We start from the raw sequence: 19,175 nt of genomic DNA, 5'->3' as shown, positions 1-19,175 counted from the left end.
TCAAGCATTACAGTTTTTCCTGACATTTACTGAAAAAATGAAAATTATTGCTTTTCATTTGGCCGAGAAAAAAAATTTTACACTGAAAAGGTGTAACTCAAAATTTTGTTCATTTGAATACCAAATTCGATCGTTTGTATTGCCTTATTAAATGACTGAGTGAGCCTTGCAGAACAATAACAATCGGTAGTCCCGCGTCCTAACTGAGTAGGTTAATCTGTGGCCCGATCCTGATATTCCACACAGACACTAAACTGAGAAAAATCAATATTATTTGAAGTTTTCACTCAGTGCATGAACCTATGTGAGAAAATTGATACTGCCCTCTATAGCGTAAAAGTTGGTTATTCAGGCTGTTGGGATTTGAGCAAAGATGACTACAAAAACAATGTGAAATTGTGGGATATTAGGTTCATGCATGGGGCCACAGGTTTGATATTTTGTGATTAAACAGAGATTATTGATAACCACTTCATTTTTTATAACTGAAATCAATGACAGATGCATGTAGATGCGTGGTATTTATTTATACAGCTTTTTAAAACAAATTCTGGTGTTAAAATTAGGTATGAAAGCGTACTTTGTAGTGTAAGATTTTTGAATTTCAAACTAATATAAACTGGACTCGAAAAGAAACTTATAATTTTTTACATGATCATATCTTGAAAATCTATCCACCAAAATGAACCAAAATTACACACAGGATTACTTCAATCCCTCTACTCGAATGAAATGTCAATATCCAAACCGTTACCTTACTTAATACACAACTGACAAATGCTGTATCACATGTCACAGCCTGGAATTTTGGAATCGGGTGGAATCGAATAGCAACGTTTGCACAGAATTTTTTGCGGGACATGAGAGCACATCAGACACGTCAAAATTCGACCTTTCGCATTGAAGATATGCATTTTTCCCCAGGGTCGGATTTACCTTTTTGGGGGCCCTGGGCCAGGTCAGAATTTGGAGGCCCCCAAACTCACCGTGAGGAAGGCATGTGTACTAAAATGGCCAAGTTTTGGTTTAGAGGGTGATGAGTATATTTTGTTGCGATTTTACTATAACGTTTGCGCGCTAAAAATTCCAATTTCAGACTATTTTACCCCAAGATGAAGGTGAATTTTGCTATGTAAAGGGCTAGTGTGCGCAAAGTGTGGAAAAATATGGTGTTTTGGGGCTAAAAACGAACATGCACAGGGCAATTTTGGAGGCCCCCAAAATATTGGGGGCCCTGGGCCCGGGCCCATCTGGCCCAATGGTAAATCTGGCCCTGTTTTTCCCTAAAACATTTTAGGTCTTTTTTTTTTGAGGGGGGGGGGACGTATATCTTCAATACGATAAGTCAAATTTTTCAAATGATGGACGGTTTTTTCTCCCAGCTACATACACTTTAAGTAAATATCATTAGATTTATAAAATTCACTTCGAGGACATAACATTTGCATTATATTGCGAATTTCAATATATCAAAAATATTTGATATCAGATGGCTATTCCTCGTATTCAGAATGCAATTTGACGTGTCTGATGTGCTCTCATGTCCCACAAAAAATAAGTGTGCAAACGTTGCTATCCGCGTGAAGAAGTCAAATCAATAAAGGTATTCGTGAGAGAGTGTTGGGGCGCAGGGGTCCGTATGTGTTCGTGTTCGCCTATGTCGGGATGTGTTTATCGAGTGTTATTTTGGTAAGGCAATCCGGAGACAGGAAAGCCAGTGTTACAATTGCTTTACACACACGTCAAATGGGCTGTGCATGACATTAGGTCCAGGAAGCTGTTCCATGTCAGTGTAGTTTGCTGTTGTGTCAGTTGGGCAACTGCTTGGTTACTAAAATGTGTTTAGACATGTTAGAGTAGCCTTGAAGTAATCCTGTGTGTAATTTTGGTTCATTTTGATGGATAGGATTTTAAGATATGACCTTGTGAAAAAAAATCTTTTTGAGCCCAGTTTAGTTCACTAAAGATAGATTTCCCCAACTGTATAAGGCACATCGTATCGTTTTCTGTATATTATAGTTTTGTCAGAATACCCGTTTTGTTTTCACCATTCTATTTTTCACTTGCGACTGCTAAAATGTCCAACTCGGTACTTTATTTCCAATTCAACCAGCAGAAATGATCGACATTTCTGTTATGGTATGCAGAACCATCCAACGCGTTGATTTAAAAAAAAAATAGTAATCGAAGTGAAATGGTGCAATCAAAACCAAAATTCTGACAAAACTATATAGCCCCGCGGTATGATGGGCTTCAAAAAGTTGGGAAAAATCTTTCATTAGCGAATTATATTACTTTGAAAAGTTAAACCGTTGACCTCCCCCCCCAAAAAAAAAGCTCACGGGTGAAGTTCAGGCCTATCAAAATCGAAAATCTTCATTTCACGCCTAAAAGGGATCGGTTAGCAACATTTGCACAGTATTTTTTGTGGGACATGGGAGCACATCAGATACATCAATACCGCGAATTATATGGCAAATTATTAAAATGTTATATTGTTGATATTTAACAGTCCTCGAAGTAAACTTTATAAATCTAATTATATGTACTTAAAGTGTATGTAGCTGGGAGGAAAAACCGTCCATCATTTGAAAATTTTGTCCTTTTGTATTGAAGATATACATTTTTGTCAAAGAAGCCCTTAAAATTTTAGTTCTTTTTGGATGGTCAAATTGTTCAAATGATGGACGACCTTTCCTCTGAATCTATAAAGAAAACCAAAATTGAAGCTTAAAATGAAGATTCAGTCCTTAAATAATACAGATGGCGTCAAAAAGTGCAAAATATTGTCATGTTGGGTATAGAAAACCACGCGTAAAATGGTTGATTCTTGTTTGCTTTTCAATGGAGAATCCCGGTGGAGAAGTTATTTAGTGGTCTGCGCTCGTAAGTCGGAGGAATATAATTTCTGATCAAGTTGTTACAATATTATAGCGCCATCTCCTTTAGACCAGAGAGCATGTGGACATTTGGTGACGCTGTTCAATGTTTCTTTAAAGGTCCGTAACCCGATCGACAGCATCATCCCCCCGATTTTTTTCATTGTTGATGAGGTTTTGGTATCACATAATAGATACTATTTTTCTCATTACTATCCTGAAATTTGACGCTCCAAGTCGATGTATTTTCGGAGAAATCATGAAACACAGCGGTTTTTACAGGTTACCAGTTGTTCGCATTTTACACGACACGGGAGTTTTGGGTAGTCATAGAATGAAATTCAGTGGCGTAACTTTGGTTCAGGGTGCCCGGGGGCGAAAGTAGATCGGGTGCCCCTAACCAATGGTGTGCATGGTGCAAAGCCCCCCCACCCGGACAAAAAATGAAAGAGAAAAGTGCTCTTCCGACAAAATTGAAAGAGAAAATCGGGAACGCAAAGGAAAAGAAAAGGGACAAGAAGCCCGTTTTCCACCAAAATTCATCCCGATCATGGGCCAAAATAGTGCAAAATACAAAAGATTTGCGCGCTGCTCGCTCGCACAATGTCCCTATTATATATACTTTGATCAGCTCGTAATAGGCGGGACTTGTTAGGCTTTTACCATTACGCCAAAAGTAGACCCACGTTAAGAGAGCCATTATTTGACCTGTCCGGCCTATATTTTGTGTGTTAAAGAAAGTAGACAAAGTATAGGACTTGCATTAGTAATTTGTGATGCTTCTGGAGAGGTGTGACAAAACAATTCTCAAAGTAAAATATTTTGATATTAATCCGCGATGTTATAAGGCCCGCCGATTAGGAGCTGATCAAAGTATAAGCCCTTTCCACCCAGATCATGGGCCCAAATAGCGTAAAATACAAACATTTTGCTCGCTACGCCCGCACATTGTCTCAATAAAGCCTTTTGGGAAGATCAAAGACTTAAATGTACATACTCTCTCTAAGAAAACCGGTATATGTATAATTCCTCTGAAAATACCGGGTCAAAATTATGCAAGCGCAAAATTGCTTTCGTTTTTGCCCTCAAATATTACCCCCCCGACCAAGAAAACTTGCTATGCCCTTGATTGAAAGCCATATATACCTACCGAATAACTTTAAAAAAATAGTGTTTCCGATAAAATTAATTTCATCTTTCAATGAACTTCATGTTAACAAAAAATGTTTTCATCTTCTCCAATGGCTTTACTTTTCAAGATTTATCACTAGCTGCAGTGACGTAGCTAGAGGTTGTGGCACCCGGGAGCAAGAGTACAAAATACCCCTTCTTCCTAAAACAATTGCGCGCGGGCGCGCGAAATGTCAGGCTAAAATACCACTAATTTGGTATAATCAAGTTGAATTTCGGTCTTTCAAATGACAAGTTAAAGGAGTATTTCGTGATCCTAGCATCCTCTTTTTATGACATTTTTCAGTACATATCCACGAAAAAAGCATATTCCCAAATTTTCAGTTGATTCCGATTTTGCATTTGCGAGTTATGCATGATTATGTGTATTACACTGCTCCATAGACAATACGTTGTAATTTCGTTCTGGTGCACCAGAACGAAATTCAAATTTCGCGATATCTTTGCTAAACGAATTAATCTGCAAGAAATATTTTGTACATAAACATTATGTAGCCAGAGTATTCCAGTGATATAAAAATCTCAACTTTTGTTGAGAAAAGTGGGGGGATGAGGCTGTGGATCACGAAATGCCCTTTTAAGGTGCACTGCGCGCGAAGCGCGCGAAAATTTTGTGTTGAGGGGGGCACCCAAATGAAGATTAATTCTCTCCATGGTAGGTAAAGGTGTCCACTTCGTTCCTATAACAAAGTATTATCGTGTCGAAATGCATGTGTATCCAGGCTTGGCCAGGGTGCCCCTTAGCCCGGGTGCCCGGGGGCGCGGCCCCCCCAGAGCCCATAGGAGTTACGCCACTGATGAAATTGGAATAGATTCGGAAGACTTCACCCCAGTACCAATTCGTCCGCAAAAATACATCAAATAGGCCCCCTAATGTCAAACTTTAGATGGCGCTATAATGATATAAAAAAAAAAACAAAAATAAAGAAATACATAAGAGGCGAAATAAATAAGGAAACATGACCTATATTGTCAAGCATGATACGAGGAATATGAAAAAAATTATGAGAGCACCCCCCCCCCCCATTAAAAAATTAGTTAAAAAATAAAACAAAGAAAAATCATAAATATGTGATGCGATCAAGCAAAATCAGTCGGAACTCGGAAATATTAAATTTTCAGTTTCTTACAAATTAGTAAAAATCATTTACAAAGCTGCATTTTGCAGAAAACTCCATTGAATTTGAACAACCAGTTCCAAAGATATGAGCAATTACAGAGTTTCCAAAACAATAGGAAAGAAAAGGAAATATTACCTTTGTTTGGCTATATCTCAAAATCAATATTTGCGAGTTCCAACTGATTTTGCTTGATCGCATCACATATGTGAAAATGTGCATCATATAGCTAAAAATAAAGAAATAATTAAGCGAAGTAAATACAGCATGGGCTATCTTGTCAAGAATGATAATGAGCGCAGTGATATGTAATGTTTTTCAAGATTAATCAGGATGAATAGAGGGTATAAAAGTGTACAGGGGCGAGCCGGTTTTCAGTGCCAAGGCGAACACTTCCTGTTTCCACCGGGACATGCGCTCGGCCTTTGTTTCGGGATGCCTGACCAGAATGCAATTCACGCGTACAAGTGTATCGGCTTGCTAATATGCTAATTATTCACATTTATGCTGAAATTGTTCCCGTTTTCTCACATAGATGGATAAAGGGGACAATATTTGACATTGTATGTAAGTTTGAAGAGAATCCATATCCTAAACCGATAGGGTTACCCCCCTTTAATGGGCAAACTGTGCTAAGCACAACGCATCTATGCGACAGTATATGCGGCAACAAAACACAGGGCGGTGTGGATTTTAAATGGAATCGCCCAATAAACTTCAGCTTGAATGGGTAAAGAATGCTGGTAGCTGCAAAATTGATACAACACTTAAAAAGAAATCGGACTGACCGATATATTCATAACATTAAACGGGGTCTCCGGCAATCATACCATTATGCCTTATATAAGTTTAAAAAAAGTACGAATCACGTGGTTTTATTTAAAACAAACTCACATTGACCATTAAACGAATAAAAACAGTCGACTCTCAACACGTGATATTCAAAATTCCCGCGCCGAAATTGTGCAATGATGTAATGATTATTCGTACTCAATTGTCGTCAGCCTTCATTGTGTTACTGGGACGTCATTGTACTCGACAATTTCGGCGCCCGGAATTTTGAATAGCGCGTGTTGAGAAACGACTGTTTTTATTCCTTTTTATGGTCTCTATGAGTTTGATTAAATAAAACCACGTGATTCGTGCTTGATAATTATTTTTCTTACATATAAGGCATAATGCTGTGATTGCCGGAAATTTCCTTTAAATTGATGCGATTATAAAAGTTGCACTGCATGGGACGTGACTTAGAGTGTAAAACTAGGTTTGAATGAGTAGGTCCTATATCAACCATGCAAAATGCTCTCCAGATTGAAAAGACCGCGTCAGCATGGTCAGTTACCGAAATTTGATATTTGATAAAGCATACACCGAGAGCCACTGATGAATGGGTGGAACATTGCTTAATGTTCAACTTTTCACATCGTACCAAACTTCTTTTATTAATTTCTCGACCATTCGTATACATGGTATATTACAATCAAGTACTTTATTTACTCTACTTTATTTACAAGTAATTGTACATCATTGTCATACATCATATTATTCTAGTTAACTTTTAAGTGTTTTATTATTATTATTTTAAGAAAAATAATGACATAGACATTCATTTAGGGCTTAAAACTGTAAAACACTGGTCGGTGACACGTGTCCTGCCAATTCGAGGTTTGCTTTTTGAATCAAACGGTGTCTGCTAATTTAGAGCGTTCGCCGTAGAAGCGAAAGGTCTGGGGTTCAAGTCCCCACACATGCAGGTATTTCCGGATTTTTTCCTCTGGTTTATCTGCCTATGCATGTCATGTTTCCACAGTAATTTCATGTTAAATTTTGCTACTGCGCGATGAGTGGTTCTTCTTTGCCCTGTGTCTAGTATCATGTTTCTATTTTATCATTCATGTATCACCACGAATCAGGGCGGTGTAATAGCACTGCTTACATTAAAGAAAATATATTGAATAGCTTTAAGAATAAGAATAACGCATATTGATATGAAAAATATTTATATAGGCCTATCTATATAAAAATAAATATGTATTTCAAACTCATGAAACTATTGATAGACTAAGAAAAGTTAATTATCCCCAAAACCATCCCCACCAAGCATCGTGGCCGTGATTATCATCATTATCATCATTTATTAAATCATCATCATCTCCATCTTCGTCTTCATCTGCGTCGTCTTCGTCTCCACTATTGCCGTCTCCATTATCGACGTCTCCACTATCGTCATCTCCACTATTGTCATCTCCACTATCGTTGTCTTCACTATCGTCATCTTCGTTACTAGCACCAGCTCCGCCGGTTTCAGCCTCGCCATCTGACAATACAAAAAACGACAACAAGAAGTTTTAATGAAGAAAAACAATCAAGTTTATGTATTCGTGTATAACAGTTTGAAATAAAAAATTATCTGCAGTGGCAAAATTATGAAAATGGATTAAAAATCAGCAGAGCCGAAGGGCAAAAGCTGGCTTGATTTTGATTTACATCTGAGTATTCCGATATATAACTAACGTAAACTGTGGTTAGCTCAGAAATATTAAAACGTTTCAGAGAACTGTAAGGTTGCAAAGATGGTAAAAGAATTGACTTACTATAAACAATGTAGTTGGTTTTTAATTTAAGTTGGCGTAATGGTCAATTATAGATTCTTTAATGTTACTATATACACTGCGCCCAAAAAGTATCCGAACACTTAAAACAAAAGCCACATCTTAAAGACACTAAATCTAAATTGCACAATAAAGCAGTCGATAGATGGAGAATTTTTGTTCACGAAAGAAACTTTGATACCTTATTCGATCCGATGCGATTTTGTTACACACTAAGCTACACTCATTTGCATGACAAATGGTCGAGTTTCAAAAGTGACAAATGTAGGTATTTCCTTCCTCAAGGCGACCACCTTTTGCTTCAGGTTCAATAAAGCCTGATGAACGCTCACTCCGCTGCGATCAATATCTACGTGCTTCGAGGGAAAAGTTAATGCAATTTTGGTCACCTTTGAAAAGCTCTCTTTTTATACAAATTGCTGTAAGTTGCTTTAAGTTTTGAGCTATCAAAATAAATATGTAGAACACAATTTTCTACATATCGACTATTTTATTTTGTAATTTAGTTTTAGTGTCTTTAAGAAATTGCTTTAGTTTTAAGTGTTCGGATACCTTCTGGGCGCAGCATATTTTCCTGTGCAGTATTTTCATTTTACATACCAGGTTCTATGATCGTAATCTCGCATTCCTGATTTCTACGTCCTCTGAAAATATGTTTACACGGTCCATCTACTCCTCTAGCAAGAGTCATACGATTCAGAGACGTTACACTTCTGTTGTATTAGACAGTAAAACAAAATAATACAAACAATGAGACAAACGATATGAATGAGGCAAGGTCATCGTGATTCAAATATGTTACACTTCTGTTGTATAAGACAGTAAAACAAAATGATACAAACAATGGCACGATACACACATAATGTACACGTAGTACATTCTGTCAATACGGTCGTATTGGCACGGTAAATGCCGTGCTGGGATGGATATTCTGTATTACAGCATACGTATGGTCACGGTGTACCCCATTGTCAAAATACCACGTACTTTAGTACAGTAATGGCGCCCTCTTTTGGTCATAATTCACTTTAGTACGTATTTTCAACGTAGTGAATAAATATTTGAGGTAATATACGACCCCATAGAATATAAAAAGCAGAATACTGGTAGGTTAAAAACCGAAATGAGGTATGGGGCTGGCTGGGGGTAGCTACGGGGCGTTATCTCAAAGCCTTACTCAAAGACAATATTGTTCAAGGTAGCGCTGCAGGCTTATAAAGAAACAATGTTGCTCCATAAACAATAGAAAACAAGCTATAAATTAGCCCCCGACAGGGCCTGAAGAATGAGGGAAATTATGGGGTAAAGAGTAAAGAAATGTAAAAGTATGACATGGATGACGAGCTGTCCGTAGATATAAGTATGGGTGACGGCCTTTCGATAACATAATCTCTTGCTAACAGGCTACTGATGTTTAACCTTAAATTTACCTTAATGTTAAAACCTTGAGTAACCTTAATGTAACGACCTTGAAATGTAATTTCTAAAAATACTAGTTTTCATATTCTATAGTGTTAAAAATTTTGACCACGTTAAAAATACGTACTAAAGTGAATTATGACCAACAGAGGGTGCTATTACTGTACTTAAGTACGTGGTATTTTGACTACGGGGTACACCGTGACCATAAGTATGCTGTAATACAGAATACCCATCCCAGCACAGTATTTTCCGTGCCAATACGACCGTATTGACACAATGTATTACGTGTACATATGTGTGTATTGGGTCCAATGAGACAAATGAGGCAAGGGTCATGCGATTCAGAGATGTCGCACTTCTGTTTTATGCTACTGAACAAATTGTTCACAGTTTGTAACCTTACGGCTTGATATGGGCAACTCCCTCTTGTTTGGCCTTCCTCAAGATCAGATTGCACGTCTTCAGTGTATTCAGAATACTACTGTTCTATAGAAAGAGTTATCACACCAATCCAGTTGAGGGGCTTACATTAGCTGCTGGTTAGTTACAGAATTGTGTACAAATTGTTGCTTATTGTTTTAACATCACTAAATGACCTGGCGCCATACTTCAAATGTCTTCTCCAACCATATAACACAACTCGTATGCTCCGTTTCAGCGACAAATCACTTCTCTGTGAACCTTGTTCAAAACATTCTTGAGGGGACAGTGCATTTTGAATTGGTTCACCTCGTCTTTCGAATACTCTACCATCTCAAGTTAAATCAAATGCGTCTTTAGCACAGTTTTAAAGTTAAAAATGATATGGGCAACTCCCTCTTGTTTGGCCTTCCTCAAGATCAGATTGCACGTCTTCAGTGTATTCAGAATACTACTGTTCTATAGAAAGAGTTATCACACCAATCCAGTTGAGGGGCTTACATTAGCTGCTGGTTAGTTACAGAATTGTGTACAAATTGTTGCTTATTGTTTTAACATCACTAAATGACCTGGCGCCATACTTCAAATGTCTTCTCCAACCATATAACACAACTCGTATGCTCCGTTTCAGCGACAAATCACTTCTCTGTGAACCTTGTTCAAAACATTCTTGAGGGGACAGTGCATTTTGAATTGGTTCACCTCGTCTTTCGAATACTCTACCATCTCAAGTTAAATCAAATGCGTCTTTAGCACAGTTTTAAAGTTAAAAAAAATCTTTTAATGGAAGAAGCATTTTCCTGATGTAAATGACTATATTTTTGTTCCCCTATTGATTGTTGTTGTTCAAATGTAATGTTGTAATTTAAGTTTATTCTATTATTTTATTTTGTAGTGTAAGTAAATTTTTGTCTCGAACCTTGAGCGCCATTAATTTGGTGGAGATATTGCGCATTATAAATTCACATTATTATTATTATTGTTGTTGATGTTGTTGTTGTTGTTGTTATAATAATAATAATAATAATAATAATAATAACAATAAGTATTATTATTATTATGCTTATTATTATTATTATTATTATTATTATTATTATTATTATTATATTATTATTATTATTATTAGTACGAACATTTGCAGATGCCCCACATACTCAGTTTTTAGCCTACATGTAATGTATACATTATTCTTGATTTAGAAATATCTGCTCAAAAAAATCTAGAGGTGTAAGATCACATATTGTTATCTCTAAATTCCAAAGAGTGAAAAAGTCAATCCTCCTCGGAGTGACTCTTCGGGTCAATCGAAAATATTGACATTTCAATCTACCAAGAGTGAAAATCACATATTTTCCTCCATACGAGTAAAATTTTCATTCTGCAAAGAGTGAAATTTCAATCTTTTTAGAGTGTGTTTAAATTTAATAAACATAAATAAACTTCAATCGAGAGAGATTGTGCTGAGGGAACACTCTGTGAAAAGATTGAAAATTTCACTCTAAAAAGATTGAAATTTTACTCTTTGCAGAATGAAAATTTTACTCGTACAGCTCAACTTACCGTACTTTGCCTAACCAGACAGTCCATGCCAAAATTGTTACTACACTTTTACATTTCATCGAATCTCTTTTTGATGTCTCTCATTTTGAACATCATACTTGAAAGATGTATGCTATGTAGAAACTTTATTTTGCAATTTCATAATTTGCATATTATTAGCATATTTGCAAGAAAAAACATGAAAATCAATAAATACCTATATTTTTCACAATTTCAATATTTTATTAGAAATTAAGCATGTAGGCCGTTTGTTATGACTTGATGAATAAAACTGTAAGACAGATTTTGATATTTTTGCTTATGTTTCCTTTTTTGCCCCAAAATGTGTAAAAATCACAATTTGTTGGATGACCTATATTTTCTTTGAATATTTATCGAATTTCTTAATTTAGGTATAATACAGTGCAGAAAAAGATGTCAAAAAAATCTGTTAAAACAGATTTCCAATAAATTGTTCCATTTTCCATTTTGGGTTAAATACTCAATTTTCATAAAATGAAAACATGTCCATTGCACTTTTTCCTCGAGATGTACTATAATATCAAGGTTACGGATATTATAATCCCTTCTTATCTTCACTGATCCATCAGATACCTATTGTTATGAATGATCAATGAAAAGGTTCAGAACTGGGCTACTAATGGTCTTGTCAAGTATCTATAGTTATTTTCATGACTGTGTCAACTCAAAAATCATTCAAGGTCGAATGTAGGAAAAGTATGATAAGTTGAGCTGTATGGAGGAAAATATGTGATTTTCACTCTTGGTAGATTGAAATGTCAATTTTTTCGATTGACCTGAAGAGTCACTCAGAGGAGGATTGACTTTTTCACTCTTAAGAATTTAGAGAGTATGGTAGTTAAAAAAAGTACAAAAAATATCCGTCAAGTGGTTTAGCTTTAATGCCCTTCGGAAGAGAGCGGTCTACAAGGATAGTCACTAAAAGTTGCATTCGATTTACACAGGGAATTTTGCAGGCCGTGCCGTGCCCTACTTACGAAAACCAAGTGCGAATATTTCCAAATATCTAAATTAGCTACAAATTTAGGACATGTTACAAAACTATATTTCCTAGAATTTCAGAGAGTACAATAAAATTGGCCGGTATTTTTCACACAATGACGTTAACTAGGAAATGCCTTATACCTCTAACATACACTGTTTGTAGAGGTCACACCTCAATGGTGAGAGCACTGTGTATTGTGTACAGGAAAATGAACAGTAACTGCAGTATGGACGGTCTTAGTCTTCCACATGACCACCAGGGCGTGGCCACCATTCCTCTGTATGCAGATATCAGCACTCCTCAACAGGGCATTCACGTCTTATGAGAGACATCTTGCCTGCATGTCAACTTGTGCAATTTTGTGTCTCGGAAGTTCATCAGGAGGACTTGTGAATACCTTTGATTTCAGATAGCCCACAAGAAAAAATCTAGAGGTGTAAGATCACATATTGTTATGGTAGTTAATCCGATTATTACATCACTTTGCCAGCAAATACCTGTAGACATGCGATTATCTTCAGTTGAAGGTTTATTATGTGGTAAAATACGTAAGAACCAAAACAAAGTAAAATATGAAAAATTTACAAATCGCTATTTTTACTTACCCATCAACCTGATAAACTGTACACGAGCAACTCCGGGCGTTTGGGCCAAAAGTGTTCTCCTCACTATTAGATGCACTTGAAGAACTACTCGCAGAGCTACTTCCCGAACCACTCGAAGAGTCACTTCCCGGACCACTATTAGAGCCACTTCCCGCACCATTCTGTAAGCCACTTCCCGAACCACTCTCAGAGCCACTTCCCAAACCACTATTAGAGCCACTTTCCGCACCATTCTGTGAGCCACTTCCCGAACCACTCACAGAGCCACTTCCCGAACCATTAGAGCCACTTCCCGAACCATTAGAGCCACTTCCCGAACCACTCTCAGAGCCACTTCCCGAACCACTCTCAGAGCCACTTCCAGAACCACTCTCAGAGCCGCTTCCCGAACCACTCTCAGAGCCACTTCCCGAACCACTTCTAGAGCCGCTTCCCGAACCACTCTCAGAGCCACTTCCCGAACCACTACTAGAGCCAATTCCCAAACCACTATTAGAGCCACTTCCCGAACTACTTGTTGCATCGGCACTAATGATGTCTTCAGCTAGTTCAGAACGCGTACAACATCTGGTAACCGATTCCGAGCTGAAATACAAACGCATTTGGTTTTAATAATTTCAGTGGTATTGTTTTTGTTGACAAAAATAATAAGACTAAATCAAAATTATTAACAACAAAGTCAAAATAAAAGCAAATAAACAAATTCAATATCATACCTGTCTAAATTTGTACAAATTATGCAACCATTGTCCTGATGGAAGTCACAGATGAGTTTCCCAGCCTCACCAATAGGGGGCGCGATGTCACTACAGATCTCTGTTGTGCACGGAGGACAATCGGGGCTGATGAAAAGAAGGAACATAATATTTTTATAAAAAAAATCATATCAGAATTTTAATTTTTTGATTTGTCGACATCATGCTTGAAAACAACTGCAGGTTATCTGGGATTGAGCATACGAGCGTAATTTCAGAACAGCTTCCCAGCAAACACAAAAACGTTTTAAAAACGTTTTAAAAAAGTTATATTTTGGCTTTTGGTTTAGGTAAAACGTTTTAATAACATTAAAATGTCGGGTTATATAAAGGTCATGATAACGTTTTAAAACGTTTTGTATGAAAACACACTACAACAATATTTTTAAATGTTGTCAAAAAATGTTATTGTAAACTATTTTTGCAAACATTTTTGTCCAATAGTGTGTCAATACTTAAATAACATTATGTTAAAATATTTGAACCCAGCAAACACAGAAATGTTCTTAAAATGTTTTTTCAAAACCTTTTAGTAACATTTAAATGTCGGGTTATAAAAAAGGTCATGAAAACGTTTTTAAAACGTTATTGAAAATATTTTGGGCAAACATTTTTCGCAAAATATTTTTTCAACGAGGAATGTCCTTCTGATATCAAATAATTTTGATTTTTTGAAATTCGCGATATAATAGCTCGTAATAGGTAAGAATTATTACGTTTTTGTTACTGTGCACGTCAATAAAGTTCCATCACGCCTACGTAAATTCACAAAAGCGCGTGTCAGTTAAGCAATACGCAAAGCGCGGTTCGCGTAGGTGGTGCGTAAAGCTGCTTGGACGCTATTCAACATCAATTTACGATGTTATGAGTCCGCCCGATTATGAGCTGATCAGAGTATATGCTATAATTTACTCAGGACTATTATTCATCAGTTTGATTCAAGTATTTTCGCGCCTTTTCGTAAAGTTCTGGTCATCTGTTGTGATTCCATACATGGTACTGCACTGTAACCGACTACACTGATACGATTCTAGTAGCAGACTATGATTCAAACATCTGTCAATCATTCTGTCCCTACCAAGAAGCTTAGATAGGAAGGAGAGACAATAGATTACGTAACGCATTGTTCCTTTGATGCCGATTTGATTTGCCGACAGGCTATTAATAAAAGTACTACCATTGTTTCGAACAAAGGAGTTCCGCCATTAAATTGGTGACTGACCCGACAGCATAATTATTAACGTTTTACCCAACGCACTGCAGGGTTCATTGTTCTATTGGGTCCGATTAGAGCGCTGACATATTGGAAAATGTTGCCAATCAATATTCATGAGAGTGTACATTCAATGTCCAGTTTTCGAAATTGGGGGACTTGTATTTGGCAGGTATGAAAGACATCTGGCTGCCTAGGTGTTTTAGTTACGTAATGTATAAAGGTTTTGGCATCATTGAATGACTGCCTACTGCTGTATGTGTTTAGTTTTTATTCTTTATTCATTCATTAATTTTAGTCTATATTCATTCCTTTCTTTTCCTTTCTCTGCACATATTCTTTCTAATGTCTACACTTTAGGGACCTATCACTCCCTCGATGTCCTTCTCCCCTTCACCCCATCCTCATTTCTTTTTCTTTTTGTCTTCTCCACTCACCTCCAATCTCGATCGTCCATCAGCTTCTCCTCTTTTCACCCCTCGAGCCCTCCTTTACTCCCTCACTTTCCCCTGGATATTCGTGATATTAAGAAACCCATTTGACTTTATTGAATACGTCTATATAACCATGATAACTACATAAACTGCGAAATAGACACGGATCTATACACCTGGCAGCCACGCCATGTGTTACAGGTAATCGATCAGCAACTCTATTCAATAAGCTACCTCTCGCTCAAGTGGGTGCTTTCACATGACTTTCTTTTGATTACTTATTGACAGTAGCCTGTCTGTGAAAGCATTAATACGCTGTCAGGTCAGTTACTTAATGGCGGAACCTTTTTGTCCTGATCAAAAGGTCGATCTTGTCGGCAAATCAAATCGGCACAAAGGAACAATGCGTTACGTAATCTATTGTTTCTTTACGTTATATCAATCCTCCTTGGTTTTACCTGGCAGGTGACTGTCAATAAGTGATGGATAAAAAGTTCTGTGTAAGCGCACCACTTGAGAAAGTGGTACCATTGTTCTCACACAGCCCAAGGGTGTGCTGACTTGTCCTATTTTGGGCGCAAACACACAAACATTCTATAGGCGGCGCCCAAATTAGTTTGGGTGGCTAATTTGAATAAACACGCTTTGGATTGACGATTCGCTCACGAGCAATTATTTTCGTTCATTTATTATTGTAATAATGGATAAGAATAATAATTGAATACGATATTAATAAGATCCCCTCCGAAGTTCAAATATTTTCTTTGCGCAGAAGGGCTTGTTTATATAATAATTAATTGTCATGATTCAAACTTCTTCGTCATTAAAATATTAATGCCAATGCATTGTCTTCTATAAATATATTTAAAAGTCACCATGATTTAAAAACCAAAATAGTATTGAGCAAATTAAAAAAATCGCTGAATGCAGCATTTCCAAAAGTTCAAAAAGTTGGTAAAAGGGTCGGATTTCAAAAGTTGCAAATTATTAGTCACTTTCGGCAGTAAGTTCCATATGCCTAGGAGAAATGCCAAAGCTACAAAAATAAAAAAAAGTTTATTTGTTGTGAAAGTAGACAGAGTAAGAGCGATATCATGCTTATTCTTAAAAAAAAGTATCTAAAGCCCGATTTATACTCCATAAATTATAATCGACGGCGAATATTCGTTCAACAAGTTATTCGTTATGAAATATTTGTAAATAGGCCGTGAATGAAATCAAGCGAGAGATTTACTTTGAAAGGAGACCTTGTATATTGAAAACGTAGCAGCGATATTGTTTTATTGGAACAAAGTGACCCAAATTACACCAATTGATATGATAGTGACATTTCAGTGTGTGACCCAAAATACACCAATAGCAGTGACAGCGACATGTCATTGTGATGACAAGATGTGTGCACATAAATCCAGTCCACCCCTCCACAACACCCCCACACTGGCCACACATCACACCCATACACACACAGACTGAGATACAGTATTGTACTTCTTGTTAGACCATGCCATAGTCCACTTTTGAAAAATAAAAACTGGGATTTAATCATGATGAACGCATTCCGTTGAACTCAAAATTATACTGATGTGTATTAGAATTAAAGTATTCAATAGTAAATGGTCATAAAAAGTTTATATAATTAGTGACAGTAAACGTTTAGTACATCTATGCCTATGTTATTGAATGCAACATATCTTGGCAGAATAACTTTCTCACTTCAATACTGAATAAAATCTGATTTTGGAATCTACCAATTTATTGATCCCGAAAGCCCGAGTAAAAAATTCACTTGGGAAGCTAACAGAGGGAGTACGGTGACTGAAAAGATCAGATATGAAAATCTATCAATTGTACACAAATTAATACAAAGTAGAGTTTTATGCTTAAATGTAATAGCAATAGTATGCACAATGGGCAAGTGGACTATGGAGAAGTTAGCGTTTCTTTGAATCTTTCGCCATTATATTCAAAGTACAGGCCACATCAAAATGGACAAGACTACCACATCAAAATGCAACATAGGAGTTTCCTTACAGTTGAATGTTCTAAAAGGTCATAAAACTTTTTATAAAATCTATAAATGCAAAAACAATCTGCTATTTCAGAAAAATCTTAAATTGAAAGAAATATCGATTGGCGATTTGATCAATTGCCAACCAGTTATGTAATATGTATTTGGTATGAAAACTTACCCTGCTCCAATGGTGTCTGCTGGCAGTGGGTTCCAAATACCCTGGTTGCCTTGGTCATTATTTAGATCAAATATGTCAAAAAACGGATGGAATCCCCCGCTCAGACCTTCGCCATGTCCTGTGTGTTGTCCAGGACCTTGATCCTCGCCTTGTCCCGGACTTTGCTCCTCGTCTTGCCCTGAGATTTGTCCATCGTCATGTTCACCTTGGGGCCCTAGAAGCCATCCGAATAATTGTCCGATATCAAACCACGGCATGTTGAATCCTTCATCCGTTCCATCGTCTTGTCCCGGGCTTTGTCCGTCACCTTCTTCCGGAATTTGTCCGTCACCTTGTACTGGGCTTTGTCCATCGCCTTGTCCCAGGTTTTGTCCGTCGCCATGTCCCGGGCTTTGTCCGGCACCTAGTCCTGGGCTTTGTCCGTCGCCTTGCTCTGGGCTCTGTACGTCGCCTTGTTCCTGACTTTGTCCTTCTTGATTGCCTTCCCATTTACCATTATGACCTCCTCTAAATCTCCCTCCTCTGGAATTGCCTCTCTTTTTGCCACCAGGTGGAGCAAAAACACCTTCGAAAAGACACAGTCCAATTATAAGGAGTAAACATATTTTGAAGAAAGTAACCCCCATGTTGCTACTTGATATGAAATCTCTCACCTCACCATCCAATGTTTGACAGTAGCCTGCCTGTTAAAGCATTAATATTCTGTCAGGTCAGTTATCGATTTAATGGCGGAACTCTTTTGTCCTGAACAAAAGGTGCCAGCTTCTGTAACGGACTGTGCTGTAAAGAGCTGGAGTAGTTATATTTATATAAACTCAATTGAGTTGACTTCATCCGACAAGATGAAGACAGAAATCACAGTGGGACTCTGAATTTCTGAACTGTGAATAAACAAACATCAAGAAGATTTTAATGATCAAAGCAGTATTTATTGCATCAAATCAACCTGAAATTTGACAATACGTTTGTAACAAATTATGAAATTGCGTCGTATTTGTGCTCAATTGTTGCCGGCCTTGCCCTTCATTGTATTACTGGGACGTCATTGCATCAGACAATTTTGGCGCCCGGGATTTTTTAATATCGCGTGTTGAGAGACGGCTGTTCTAATTCGTTTTTATGGTCAATACAAGTTTGTTTAAAATAAAATCACGTGATTCGTGCTTGACAATTAATTTTCTAACATATAAGGTATAATGTTGTGAATGTCGGAGGTATCCTTTAAAGAGATGTTACCAAGATATTTGTTCGTTAAGGGCTGGGGTATGAACGTTTGGACAGTATTTATTTTGGGACATTAGAGCACATCAGACATATCGAATTGCATTCTGAATACGAAGAATGTCATTCTGATATCAAATAATTTTGAATTTTGAAATTCGCAAATTTAATACACATTTTATGGCAAATCATTAAAAATTGATATTTTTGATATTTAACAGTACTTGAAGTAAACTTTATAAATCTGATGATTTATACTTAAAGTGTATGTAGGTGGGTTGAAAAGCCGACGATCAATTGATTTTTTTTCCCAAAACACCAAAAAAAAAAATTAGGTCTTTTTGGGAAAAAAATCCATATCTTCAATATGAAATGTCAACATTTTCAATTGACTGTCGGCTTTTCCTCCTGCTACATACACTTTAAGAATATATCATTAGATTTATATAATTTACTTCGAGGACTGTTATATATCAAAATTTGAAAAATATCAAATTTTTATAATTTGTCATAAAATTTGTATTATATTGTGATTTAAAAAATGAAAATT

The 19,175-nt window shown here is 36.9% G+C and overlaps 1 protein-coding gene across 1 annotated transcript; it reads right to left on the bottom strand.

Annotated features, from left to right (window-relative positions):
* Positions 1 to 6,401: 6,401 nt before the first annotated feature.
* LOC140150563 (uncharacterized) lies at positions 6,402 to 18,174 on the bottom strand. Its single transcript, XM_072172597.1, has 5 exons — positions 17,405 to 18,174; positions 13,530 to 13,655; positions 12,814 to 13,398; positions 8,401 to 8,513; positions 6,402 to 7,505 (listed from the first exon to the last, which is right to left on the bottom strand). Exons 1-5 carry the CDS (start codon positions 18,028 to 18,030, stop codon positions 7,264 to 7,266), a joined length of 1,692 nt encoding a protein of 563 aa, XP_072028698.1. The 5' UTR covers positions 18,031 to 18,174; the 3' UTR covers positions 6,402 to 7,263.
* Positions 18,175 to 19,175: the final 1,001 nt, after the last annotated feature.

This window comes from Amphiura filiformis, chromosome 4 (genome assembly GCF_039555335.1).
Source record: "Amphiura filiformis chromosome 4, Afil_fr2py, whole genome shotgun sequence".
Classification (NCBI taxonomy): domain Eukaryota; kingdom Metazoa; phylum Echinodermata; class Ophiuroidea; order Amphilepidida; family Amphiuridae; genus Amphiura; species Amphiura filiformis.
The sequence above is the reverse complement of the archived record's forward strand: the minus strand, read 5'-3'. Positions and strand labels throughout refer to the sequence as shown.